Genomic DNA, 13,450 nt, shown 5'->3' on the forward strand with positions numbered 1-13,450 from the left:
TGGAATCCTAGGATGATCCGTGGTTTCACATACTGGGGCCTGATCATGATGATTGTTCTGCTCACATAGAGCAAAACTTCTTTCTGTTTTATCCTCAATTTAGTGTCCTTTTATTTTTCCAGTTTCTCATGGAGCACCTGTGGGCCTATCTATGTCTGTCTGTATTTCTCTCCATCTACTCCTCCTCTTCTCTTCCTAACAGGCCTTCTCTCTCATCCCTTTTCTCAGGAGGTCTCCTCCCTCACTCAGTAATTCAGAGGTTGTATCTCAAGGAGAAATGATTCCTTTTAAAAAGATTTTTTTAAAAAATTTGGCTGTGCCAGGTTTTAGCTGCAGCATGTGGGAATCTAGTTCCCTGAGCAGCGAGCGATCAAACTGTCACCCCCTGTAGTAGGTGGGTGGAGTCTTAACCACTGGGCCACTAGGGAAGTCCTGATAATTCCTCTTTTAGCCCCAGTGGCCTTGCTGCCTGGCTACTCCAGGGGCTTCTGTACTGCAGCAGGACTCATTCCTCTGACTTCCTGTGGCTTGGATCCAGCGTGGATTCACGTGTACCTGGCAGAGACTATCTTGCTTCCTGATGTCCACGGCTCTGATTTCTCCTCTCTTCACTCAGACAAGGTATGCAACTGCGCATCTCAGCCCCAACTTAGCACTTTATGACTTAGGGCCTGTCTCCTCTCTGTGCCTCAGTTTCCCTATCTGTAAAGCAGACATCATAATGGCACCTACTTGCCAGGTTGTATGAGGTTTAACATAACCACTTGTGTGACACCCCCAGGCTTAGTGTGTAGTAAGCGCTCAATAAAGTTAGTGATCCTAAATCTTATGATCACCATTATCCTTCCTCTAAAAATACTGTTCTCTTTGTTCTCTGTCTCTGTCTCTGTCTCTGTCAAGAGGTATGTCCAGAGAGTAGGTACCCAGCCATCTGCTTAAGCCCCACACATGTGCATGCTCAGTCATTAAGTCGTGTCCAACTCTTTTGTAACCCCTTGGACTCTAGCCTGCCAGGCTCCTCTGTCCATGGGATTTCCCAGGCAAGAATACTGGAGTGGGTTCCCATTTCCTTCTGCAGGGGATCTTCCTGACCCAGGGATTGAACCCACATCTCCTGCACTGGCAGGTGGATTCATTGCCACTGAGCCCCCAGGGAAGCCCTTAATTGACACAGTGCTGCACCCCATCTGCAGGCGTCTTGTGGTCGGATGCCTAGTCTCTCTCTCGCCACTCCGTGGTGGCTCCGCTGTCCCTGATGCCCGTTTCCCGAGCGTCCCCAGGACTCCACGGAGGGCGGGTCTCTGGGTCCTGAGCACTTACATACCGTGTGCTTCTCCTGCCTCAAGGCCGCGTCCAGCTGCAGCAGGTCTTTCAAGTGGAGGTTGTAGATGCACAAGTCAAGGTCCACACTGAGAAGCGCAAAGAGAAACAGAAGAGACTTTCAGCAGATTTGAAACGGGGCCTGAGGTTGCCGAGTTATTAGGACATCCCTGCTTGGGACGAGCCACGGTGCACCCTGACTCCAGACGTTAAATTCGGCAGTGTGCTAAGATTCCTCACAGCCACCCAAGGCGCTTAGGAGAAATTAAAGAAGACATCTGAAACCCACCTGTGGCCAGAAGGGTACAGATGCTTGAGAATCAAAGACGGGCGACAGGAACAGATGGAAGGTAAGAAAAATGAACACTTCCCCTGGCCCCGCCCCGGGCATTTTCAGGTCTAGCATCAAGTGTCAACCTTCCCCTCTGCCTTCATGTACACATTCTCATGCCCATTTTACAGATGGGAAAACTGACTCAGGAAATCAACAGTCAGAGAAACCTAGTAGCAATCATGTGGTCACAGGGGCAGGGAAGTGACAGCATGTAGAAAAAGGCCTTTGACTTTTTCTCCTACACAAGCAAAGGTGTTTTAAATACTACACTCCCACCTGAGCTATTAGGAGTTCTCTTCGTCTGAATGCTCAGAAACATCCCTTTCCAGCCTGGTAGGGGAGCCAAGAAAGCTCCAAGTCAATGACGTCCCTCCTTTCTGGGGCCCTCTGCAGGGTCAACATCTTCTGAGCCCTCTCTCTCTCCCCAGCCCTGAGCCAGGTTGTGCCTTGTTTATCTTGCCCAAGGCCTGCAGGGACTTATAGAAATTCAGAGTCGACAGGGGCCCCAGGACTAACACACAAATCTGCCGCCTACTTTACTGAATAACTACTGTGTGCTGAACTCTGCTCTGGACTGGGCGTCTTGGCAATTTAGAGCGTGGACTGCTAACGACAAGGCACCGGGGTTAAACTTGGCTCCAACACTCACCTGCTGTGTGATCTTGGGCAAGTCACAGCCTCTTTGTGTCTCATTTTATTCTTTGTAAAATGAAGGCAATATTAGCATCTACTTCACAACCTTTATGACTGAGGGCTGTTAAGAGGAATTAATTATTTGACTCATGAATATTTATTCATCACTGCATCTGTCTCGGGCTCCCACTGGCTGGTAGGACGCAGCTGTGAATAAGACAGACCTGGTCTTCGTGCTCATGAGATAATCTCTGCAAAGTGCTTATTATTTTGTACACAGAAGGCACTTAATCAGTGCCAGCCGCTGCTATGCAGGGCATGAGGCAGGTCAGTGCTTAGAAGAGCCTCTCCAGTCTCTCCCCAGGACCCAGGCCAGGTTCCCTAACCCATCTGCCGGCCAACGCCACACATTTAGCTCCAGCTCTGACACTGGCTCGCTGTGTGTCCATGGCTGAGTCCTTAACCACTCTGGGCCTCCATTTCCTCCACTGACCAGGATATGGCCCATCGGTCTGAGTCCTCCACCCGCCCCCTCCTCACCTCTCGCAGGTCAGCACCTCGGGGAAGCTGCCTGCCCTGAGGAAGCTGCGACCCAGGAACCTGTCATCGCTGGCTGCTGAGTGGACGCTGGAAGAGGAGCTGCAGTCGTCCTTCTCGGCCTGGCTCAGGCTCCCCAGGCTGCTGGAAGGGGACGCCTCCAGTGGCTGGTTCGGCAGGACGGCCTGCTTTAAGGTTTCGTGCAGAGATGGGTTGGAGGAACCGTCGGCCAGAGGCTGGGGGACAGGAGACAAAGCACCCTCTCAGTCCACGTGACCCATCACTAGCGTGTTTCTGTAATTCTACCCACGACACACGCAGTGGGTCCTAGGAAGGTCAGGCCGGGGAGGATGGGGAGGGTGTGAGTGGATCCTGCAGCTTCTACCCCAGGGGCATGGCCGTGGCCCCAGGGACCCGCATCACAGCTCTTGTCTCATCCTTCGTCCCTGGAGGCTGGCCCCTCTGCACGAGGCTCCTCCCCGCCAGCTCTCAGACCCCAGGCCTGCTCTGTCTGTCGACCCACCTTCCTTATCAGGGAACGCTGCTGCCCACTGCCATGACAACATGAGGACACAGCCTAGTGCCTGGCACACCTGGAGGGCTCAGCAAACATCAGCTGTCCGTGTGTCCAGCCTCAAATCTGCTGCTCCCAGAGGTGTGTGCAGGGGGCACTGAGGTGGCGGCCAGCTCCAAACCCTCACTGTCATCCCATGCTTCTGGGCCTTTCCGGCCTCTGGTCCCCATGCCTCAAATTCCCCTCACTCACCATCTGCGGAGCAGAAACCTCCTTCCCTCCAGACACAGACCCCTGCATCTTCCTTCCCTGCTCCCCGGGCCCAGCACGGGCTGGATTCCACAGGTCCCGGGTCATTTCTGTCCTGCCTGCTACCACACACTGTCCTACAAGATCTGAAGGGCTCAGAGGGTGTCCAGGTGAGGACAGTGCCCTCCTGACCACGAGATAATCTGCAGTGCCCACCACCGAGCTTGCCCAGCACAGGTACTCATGAGGAATAAACGCCCTGAGTCTGGGAGTTTCGAGCCGTCACCCACCCACCAGATAGTGAAGGAAGTGGTTTCCAGTGTGTGTCCAGGAAGCAGTTCCATGAACTATAAGCAGTTACTGCTCATTGTGAATGTTCCACAGAAAAATTAGTTTAGGAAAGTCTGTGTGAACAAAGTAGAATCATTTATCCCCCCTTTTTGGCCGTGTCACAGCTTATGGAATCTTAATTCCCCAATTAGGGATCGAACTTGTGTCCCTTTTCGGGAGCATGGAGTTTTAACCACTGGACTGCCAGGGAAGTCCCTGGAATCATTTCTTTGGTGCAGGAATTCTCAGAGCTTTCGCTATGCTCTGCTGTCCTCAAAAGCAAGTAATAATTTAAAAAACTGAACGTGTACTGAGTGTGTAGACATCAAAAACTGTTCTAAGTCTTATGCCTAATACCCCATCTAACCCTCAAGACAACTAGGTGAGGAAGGAGGGCTCTTCATCCCCATTTAATTGGTGAAGAAACTGAGGCCCTGAGAAGTCAGGAAATGGCTAGGAGTAAATGGCTGAGCTGGGAGCTAGGTTAAAACCTGTCTTCTTTATCACCAGGAGAGCAGGCCAGCCTTTCCTCAACTTACTCGAGCAGGAAATTCCTTCTTTCACAGAGCATCTCCTAGGCCAAGGGCTCCCTGAAGCATTAGGGATTATGCTGCCCTCTGCAAAATGCCTGGCCCCAGGTGTGAACTCCTGGCTCTAGGTGTAAGACCTGCCGGTACGACTCTGGCCCTGCCGCTTCCTGCAGCATGACCTCCGACAGGTCATCAGCCTCTCTGGGCCTCAGTTTCCTCGTGCATCAAGTGGAGATAACGGTATTATTTACCTTACAGGAACATGGGGAGGAACACTAAAATGCCTAATGTGTGACAGATGCTGAGGGTTATGCTGGCCCCACAGTAAGTGCTCAGTTAAGAGTCAGCTGCTGGCATGAGTCCTGGGGTCTCTGAATGAGGAGCAATGTTAGTAACGTGTATCAGCATCAGTATTTGTGTTAGTGTTGAAAGAGGAGAGTGGATGCTGCCCTACTGTGCTGTCGCCTGGAGTCATGAAAATACCTTGCTCCACCATGCGCATACCCTGTGCCTGGCAACATTGTCGTAACGTGGATTCACCCTAAAGTCATGCTCCGTTACAAAGCCACAAAATTATCCCTATTAAAATGACTTGCCATAGATCCTCAAATAGGACCCCAAATTGCACATTTGCATCTCCCCCCTCCTACCCCAATCTCCAGCACATTACTGGTAAATTGCATTTCTAAGACGGAGCTCAGGACGCTTACCCTGAACTTCTGATTGATGGGATAGACGACTTTTGCCTTCAGTGCAAACGCTGTGATATTGCTGTTGAAAGACGGCTCGTATTCCTGGGAAGAAGAAAGAATAAATGGCGCGGGGAGGCTTTTGGTGAAATGAAGGACAAACCACCAAGTTTCCAAAGTGCCACATCCCATTGGTAACAGTGGCCCTGGGAAGGGACAACAACAGACACATTTAGAGCCAAGCAGTGCTCACTTGCTAGGAGGATGGATGGATGGATAGATGGATGAATGGATGGATAGAAGGATACATGAGTGGATGGACAGATGGATGGGGCAGGTGGATGGATGGATGGATGGATAGATGGGTGTCCGGATGGATGTGGGAGAGACAGAGGTACAAATGAGGGGTGAGGGGATGAACGGACAGATGTTACAAAGCACATTCTTAATTTAATTCCAAATCTTCAGCTTTGGAAGAAATAAGGATTTAAATAACATGATAACACCAAAACTTTTCCTAAAAGTTGCGAATCACCTTAATATTTTTAGCACTACCAAGTATATAAAAACTTACGTGTGGCAATATTCATGTAAGGCTTTTGATTAGATCATACGTGCTTCGGCAGATCTTTTCACTTTTCTGAGCCTCCGTCTGCCCAGACAGGAAGTAGGTAGCCTATCTCCCCTAGGGACGGGGACGTAGATGTGGACAAAGCCCCCAGCGGAGATGCTAGAACAGAGCCCAAGTGAGGTGATGGACCACTTTGAATCTCAATAGTAAAGAGCTGCCATCAACCTCTGCTCAGGACCCATCTCCCTGACACAGCTGAACAGACGGACTCGAAGCCTGCTCCACGGCCCCACATCCTCTCTGTATCACTCTCCTGTTAGGGTCACCCCTGGGCTTTGCACAGTCAGTGTTGAATAAGGGCTTGGACACATCCAGTGGGTGAATGAAGTCAAGCAGACAGACCGGTCAGGAGCCTGGCCCTCCAGGCCGGGAGGAATCTCAACTCAGCAACCAGATGCCAACACCTTTCTACTAAGTCTTAAAAAAAAAAAAAAAAAAAGAACTCCATGACAAACGATTGATTGCCAATTGCCACATTCTCCTTGGAACCACAAACCCTATCACAGGGAATGCAGAAGAACTTATCACTTCCTCATAGCGTGAGACATTGAAACAGCACCCGACAGAGCCTGTGATGTGGTTTGTGCCCATCTTCAGAAAGGATTTCACCACAGTGCCCTTCTGAGAGGGACAGAAGGAAGCTCTGCAGCCGGGCCCTATGTCGTGTCATGCCTGTCTCTACCTGTGTGTGTGCTAAGTAACTTCAGTCATGTCCGACTCTTTGCGACCCCATGGACTGCAGCCCACCAGGCTCCTCTGTCCACGGGGTCCTCCAGGCAAGAATACTGGAGGGGGTTGCCATGCCCTCCTCCAGGGGATCTTCCCGACCCAGGGATCAAACCCAGGTCTTTATGTCTAGCTGCACTGCAAGCAGTTTCTTTACCACTGCTTACAAAAACAGACTCAGACGACAAGAATGGGGGACGTCCCCCAACGTGTGCCACCTCCTTAACTTCCAAGGATGCTGCCATTTCCCAGATGGAGAATATGGCACAGAGGGGCTGAGCTGTGCACCCGAGGTCACACAGCTATTAAATGTCCAGATTGGGACTTGAGCTCAGATTCCCTAGCTCTCCTCTTCAGCTGCCACCATCCGTCTCCTTCCACGAGACAGAAATGAGAACAAGAGGAAGAGCCATGCAATTGCAAGGTCAGTGGGAGTTTAGAGGAGAAGCCCCCAGGTCAGCCTCACCACACCCCAGGGACACAAGTCAGATCCCGAGGTCCTGGTCACTCCACACCTGCCACATCCAATCAACCACGAAGCCCACCAACCTAACCTTCTAAGCATCTCTCTAGGGCCACAATCCAGGCCCAGGCCATCATCGTACTTACCCCAGTGGGCTGAAACAACCTCTGACGTGACTCCCTATGCATGTACCAAGGACTTACTCCATGCTTGATGCATGTCTGCTCATTTCACTATGACTCCATCATGATCATGCCCATTTCACAGAGAGGTAAAGCAAGGCTCAGAGGTGGACACTTTCCAAGCCAGTCTCCCCAAAGCAACCAAAAGCCTTTTTTTAAAAAAAAAAAAAATGACTGCTCTTTTTTTTAAAATTTTTGGCTGCACAGGCTCTTTGTTGCAACGTGGATGTGAGCTTTCTCTAGTTAGAGCACTCAAGCTTAGTTTCCCTGCGACATGTAGAATCTTAGTTCCCCAACCAGAGATTGAACCTGTGTGCCCTGCATTGGAAGGCGGATTCTTAACCACTGAAGCACTAGGGAAGTCCCTCAAACAAGCTTTTAACCATACAACTCCCCTAGCTTCCTTGGCTTTCCTTGGGTCTGAGCGAATACAGAATAGCTGCCCCCAGCCCACAGCAGCCCATCAGTCACAGTCTCTTCAATCTTTGCTGGGAAAATGGTACCACAGTGTGGCAGTAACACCAAAAAGGCTGACTTCAGAACTGGAAACATACTTTGCGAGGCCCAGTGCCAAATGAAAATAGGGGCTGGGGTGCATCTGTGTGGGAGGGGCCCTTAGTCAAAAGTGATTAAGAATCTCAAGACAGCAAAGTCCAGGAACAGGGAGTGGGTAACTGGGCAGAGGGCCTCAGTGGCCACATGGGAGGTCATCCGCCTATGAAGCTGGCCTCCGGAGACGATCCGGGGAAGACAACACTTCTTCAACGAAAGACGGGGAAGCAGAAAGGGCACTGTGCGTTTTTACACTTCTTCCAAACAGAGGTGGAGAGAAAGGGCAGAGTGGAAGGGGGTGGAAAATGAGAGGAAGGATTGTTTTCTGCCTTCCAGGGGCTCATCTTCTACAGGAGAGACACCAAACACACACGCAGTTCAGGGAAAAACATAACATGAGAATCAAAGGATGCAGACACAGGGGTCCACCTGAGATGTGCAGACGTGGAGCTGAGGACCTGGAGCCTGGGCTGCTTCCAATTTCTCACAGCTCTTCTTGTTAAGTTCCGCTGTCCTCTAAATTCTGATCATCTCCCCAACCGTAGCAACACAATTATTCAGAAAATAGGCTGTAGTGCAGATTTACAATGTAAAACTTCTTCAGCTGAAGCAACGCAATTATTCAGAAAATTAAAACATAATTGTCGGAAAAGAAAAACCATTCCACTCGCCCAAAAAAGGTACTCTTTTCAGCAAATGCACAGACGCATCCAGAGGGGAGCTGTGCCCCACCACCCTTCCCTTCTCCAAAGCCAAAGGATAGGACGAGGCTGTGAAGCAGCAGTCCTCAGAGTCTTCTGGAATTTTCTGTGTATTTTTGGCTAATGTGAGTTATTTATCGAAACAGAGGTCATGCAAGGAGTGACTTGGACCCCAAATGCCTTGGTTTTCTGGGCATTGGAGGGTGTCAGGGTTACAGCTCATCACCCTGTTAAAGTCAGCCCTGCCCTCATTCCTTGACAAGCTCAGCCTGCTATAGACGGAGGTATTTCAGCAAAGCCAGTCACGGGAACAGGCAGATCTTTAACTCTTGGCAATTATTAGCTAGATAATGGGCATCGGCGAGGCACAGCTAAATAGTTCACAGGTAAAACATTACTAGGTGGAAGAAGTGGGTTAGCCTTCTGGGAGGCAGACAGACTGGGCTCCCCAGCGAAGACTGATTCATTCTGCGCTAGAGGGATTTACAGAGTTGATTCGTGGCTGACCCTATGGGGCCGCCACCACTACTGTCATGGCAAAGCTCAGAAGCCTGAGGCTCAGAGAGGTTGGGTCACTTGCCCAACAGCACACAGCACACAGGTGGCAGAGCTGGGCCTGGGTTCCAGGATTCTGGATCCCAAAGGCAGTGTTTTTTTTGCATCATATCTGAGGTCGTCTTCTGTGTGAGAAGAGTTTTTTTCAAATAGGTTTATTGAGATATCATTCATGCTACTGAACCATGTAAACTGTACAATTTAATGCTTTTTGGTATATACACAGAAACATGCAACCCTTGCTACAGTCAATTTTAGAACATTTTTGTCATTTTGTAAGAAACCTGTACCCTTTAGCTGTACCCCCTACCCTCTCACCCCTTGTCCCTACCCTAAGCAACTACCAATCTGCTTTTGGTCTCTTTACGTTTACCTGTTCCAGACATTTCAGATGCTTGGAATCTTATGACATGTGGTCTTTTGTGACCAGTTTCTTTCAGTTAACATCCTATTTTCAAGGTTCACCGGTGTTGTTTTTACGACTGAACAGTATTTCATTGTATGGAGCGACCACATTCCGATTACTTGTTCATCAGCTGATGGACAGTTGGGGTTTCCAAGTCTGGGCTACTGTGAACAGGGCTGTCAGGAATATTTGCCCACAGGTTTTCTCGAGGATCTTTGTTTTCATTTCTGTCAGCAGAGTTTTAATCCTGAGTGGTGAGGGGATCACAGGGAATGAAAGAGACAGATGAGGGAGAGAGAGAAACTAAGAGAGACATTCCACAGCCACACTGTCACACAGAGACACGTGGAGACACAAAAAGAGAGAGATGACATACAGTTAGATGCAATGATACGCACACAGACAGACACACTGGGAGACAAGCACCTGGAGACAGAGAGGCTGAGCAAGTCAGCTGGAGACACACAGCACAGACGAGGAAAGGCGGACTCATCACTGAGACCAGCCAGGCGCTCTCTCTTCCTCTGCAGCTCTGGGGCTTCCAATCCCTCCTGGGAATCTTGCCCAGGGCTGAGAGGAGAAGCCCTGTCTTCAGAACCCTTGGGAAGTACGGACAGGGTGTGACTCTCGAAAACTGGATTTTCAGCTTATCCAGAAGCTTCCCCTATGGATTTCCAACTTTTTGGTGAAATCTGTTTTAAAACACCCGGCCCGCTCTCCTCCTTTGGTGAGCGGAGGCTGCAGAGTCAGGCCCCTGACTATCAGGGGCCATGGGGTGTGGGGATGCAGCCCTCCTGGACAGGAGTTGAACATCCCCAGGTCCAAATATCAGCTTCAAGGCTTGGGATAGTGACCTGGCTCCACAAGATTCAGTTTCCCCATCTGGAAAATTGGGCACATAAACAAGGTGCTGAAAGGATTGCGTGAGAGACTCCACATGACAGTTTACATCACTCAGAAATGACATATGTAAAAATGCCTAGAATCCAGGAGATGCTAAATAAGAAACTTTGTTCTATCCTTCCCCCTTTCCCAGGATCTTTCTTTCTTTCTTTCTCTCTCGCTCTTTCCCTCCCTTGGGCTTCCCTGGTGGCTCAGATGCTAAAGCGTCTGCCTGCAATGTGGGAGACCTGGGTTCGATCCCTGGGTTGGGAAGATCTCCTGGAGAAGGAAACGGCAACCCACTCCAGTATTCTTGCTTGGAAAATCCCAAGGACAGAGGAGCCTGGTAGGCTGCAGTCCGTGGGGTCGCAAAGAGTCGGACACGACTGAGCAACTTCACTTACCTAGATGTCTATATTTACCTTTTGGCAATTGATGCTGAATGACTGGAGTCTGTGGTACTTTCTAGGGACTAGGAAGTGACTAGAAGTCACTCATTCTTCCTTTGGAAGAAATGCCCTCTTCATCCATGGAGCTCACGTATGAAGCGATACCCTATGGGCTGACTCAGGGTGGGGGATGTAGAACGAGGGGATGGAAAGAAAGGTACAGGGAACATCCATCTCTTAACATTTCCGTCAGAGGCCCAGAACTCCCACTCCTAGATACTTACTCAGAAGAAATGAAACCAAATGGAAACAGACTTACACATACTCACAGATGCCTTGTTCAGAATAACCAGGCATGGAAACCACCCACGCTTGGTGACATATCCCCACAGCACACTGAGCAACTGAAAGGGACCAGTGGCTGATCAGTGCAGCAATGACCTAGACCAGCAGGCACAAGAAAGCGTGCGATTGCTCTCATGTAAAACTCTAGAGCAGCAAAACCAATCACGGCAACGGAAGTCATAGCAGTGGCTGTCTGTACAAGGAGCACTAAAGAAATTTCTGGAATAAAGGAACATTCCTGATTGGGGTCTCGGTGACAAGAGTGTATGCACTTGTCTCTCATTAAGCTGTAAGTTGAAATCTGTGTGTTTTTGGTGTGTAAGTTATATCTCCAAGAGAAGCCTATTGGGACACCTAATCTGTCAGGGCTCATCTGGATAATCTGTGTCCTGGACATAGGACATCCTACGTGAGCCTCCTCCGATGCACCCCAACACCCCACTTACATCTAGAGGCTCTTCATCCATTGAAGTCAGTGCTTCTCTCTTCCTCCTCCTGGATGGGGACCCAGCTGCTGACGGGGTCTGGATGTTAGACTCCAAATTCCTGAGCAGACTCTGAGTGTCGTCTTTCTAAAACCCAAAGGTGGAGGTGAGCAGGAGAGCATGTCAGAGTCGGTCAGCTGAGTGCCCTGCAGGAGCCATCAGCCCCCCACTGCCCAGCCGTCATGTCTACTGGTCCCCTCAGTGTCCTCAGGCCCTGGAAGTGATACTTGGCTCGAGGCTCATTCCATTGTTCTTCTGAGTCGGTCACCACCCTGCTGCCACCCCTAGTAGCCTGAAAGCTGCTTGCGATGGGGCAACAGCTTAACATCGATGCTGGTCACAATACTTTCATTCAGTTCAGTTCAGTCGCTCAGTCGTGTCCGACTCTTTGCGACCCCATGAATCGCAGCACGCCAGGCCTCCCCATCCATCATCAACTCCCGGAGTTCACTCAGACTCATGTCCATAGAATCAATGATGCCATCCAGCCATCTCATCCTCTGCCATCCCCTTTTCCTTCTGTCCCCAATCCCTCCCAGCATCAGGGTTTTTCTAATGAGTCAGTTCTTCGCATGAGGTGGCCAAAGTACTGGAGTTTCAGCTTTAGCATCATTCCTTCCAAAGAACACCCAGGATTGATCTCCTTTAGAATGGACTGGTTGGATCTCCTTGCAGTCCAAGGGACTCTCAAGAGGCTTCTCCAACACCACAGATCGAAAGCATCAATTCTTCGGTGCTCAGCTTTCTTCACAGTCCAACTCTCACATCCATACATGACCGCTGGAAAACCCATAGCCTTGACTAGATGGACCTTTGTTGGCAAAATATCTCTGCTTTTTAATATGCTATCTAGGTGGGTCATAACTTTCCTTCAAGGAGTAAGCGTCTTTTAATTTTGTGGCTGCAATCACCATCTGCAGTGATTTGGGAGCCCCCAAAAATAAAGTCTGACACTGTTTCCACTGTTTCCCCATCTATTTCCCATGAAATGATGGGACCAGATGCCATGATCTTCGTTTTCTGAATGTTGAGCTTTAAGCCAACTTTTTCACTCTCCTCTTTCACTTTCATCAAGAGGCTTTTTAGTTTCTCTTCACTTTCTGCCATAAGGGTGGTGTGATTTGCATATCTGAGGTTACTGATATTTTTCCCGGTAACCTTGATTCCAGCTTGTGCTTCTTCCAGCCCAGCGTTTCTCATGATGTACTCTGCGTATAAGTTAAATAAGCAGGGTGACAATATACAGCCTCGACGTACTCCTTTTCCTATTTGGAACCAGTCTGTTGTTCCATGTCCAGTTCCTAACTGTTGCTTCCTGATTCAATGAGATGACACTTCAAGTACAGAGTGTGGCTCAGCACCCAGCACACAGCCAGCAATGCTAGTGTTTCCATTTCCCCATTACAGAACTCCTCTGGCTGTGTTACAATCAAGTGTTTACTAGTAATCTGTCCAACTCCATCTTCCTCCAGAGGCAGGAGCACACTGATGTCCCCAGGCGTTGCCTAGCAGTAGAAGGTGCTCCCCAAACTTTTGCTGTGTGGAATGATGAGTGCATGCTGATGTAGCAGGGTGGTCTCCAGGGGAGGTGGGGCGGGGGAATCCACACAGCAAGGAAGCAGAATAGACAGGCGGATGGGGAGACTGGGGGAGGCAAGGGAATTCCCTGCCCTCCAGCCCACCACGGTGAGCCCAGCCCATCAGTCCGAATCCTTGATGCTGCAGAGGAGACTGCGGCCTGGAGACCTCATGGTCCAAGGTCACAGGTAGTTGTTGGATGGAGCGGACCCTTCAGGGGAATCGCAAGCCAAAGCCCGTATGTCACTTGGCCGCCTCCCACTGCAGTTACTGTCTCCAGCAGACTCCCGGAGCAAAAGGGGAACACTAGACCCCAGGGCAGGACCCGTCGCGCGCGCGATGCCCGTGATCAGGCTCAAGTGGAAGCCTGGACCCCGGCGCCGAGGGGGGACCGCGCCCTCGCAGCCTACACCCGGCCG

At 50.2% G+C, this 13,450-nt stretch overlaps 1 protein-coding gene across 6 annotated transcripts in view; it reads right to left on the reverse strand.

Annotated features, from left to right (window-relative positions):
- The window catches only part of EVC (EvC ciliary complex subunit 1), a 93,821-nt gene that overhangs the window by 79,751 nt on the left and 620 nt on the right, over positions 1-13,450 (reverse strand). For all 6 annotated transcript variants that reach the window (XM_069593229.1, XM_069593228.1, XM_069593227.1 and 3 more), the window contains exons 2-5: positions 11,415-11,540; positions 5,158-5,241; positions 2,828-3,060; positions 1,325-1,409 (exon numbers count right to left, since the gene is read on the reverse strand). In XM_069593229.1, coding sequence (XP_069449330.1) covers positions 1,325-1,409; positions 2,828-3,060; positions 5,158-5,241; positions 11,415-11,540 — 528 coding nt within the window. The remainder of the gene's footprint in view (positions 1-1,324; positions 1,410-2,827; positions 3,061-5,157; positions 5,242-11,414; positions 11,541-13,450) is intronic.

This window comes from Ovis canadensis, chromosome 6, assembly GCF_042477335.2.
Source record: "Ovis canadensis isolate MfBH-ARS-UI-01 breed Bighorn chromosome 6, ARS-UI_OviCan_v2, whole genome shotgun sequence".
In the NCBI taxonomy this organism is placed as follows: Eukaryota; Metazoa; Chordata; class Mammalia; order Artiodactyla; family Bovidae; genus Ovis; species Ovis canadensis.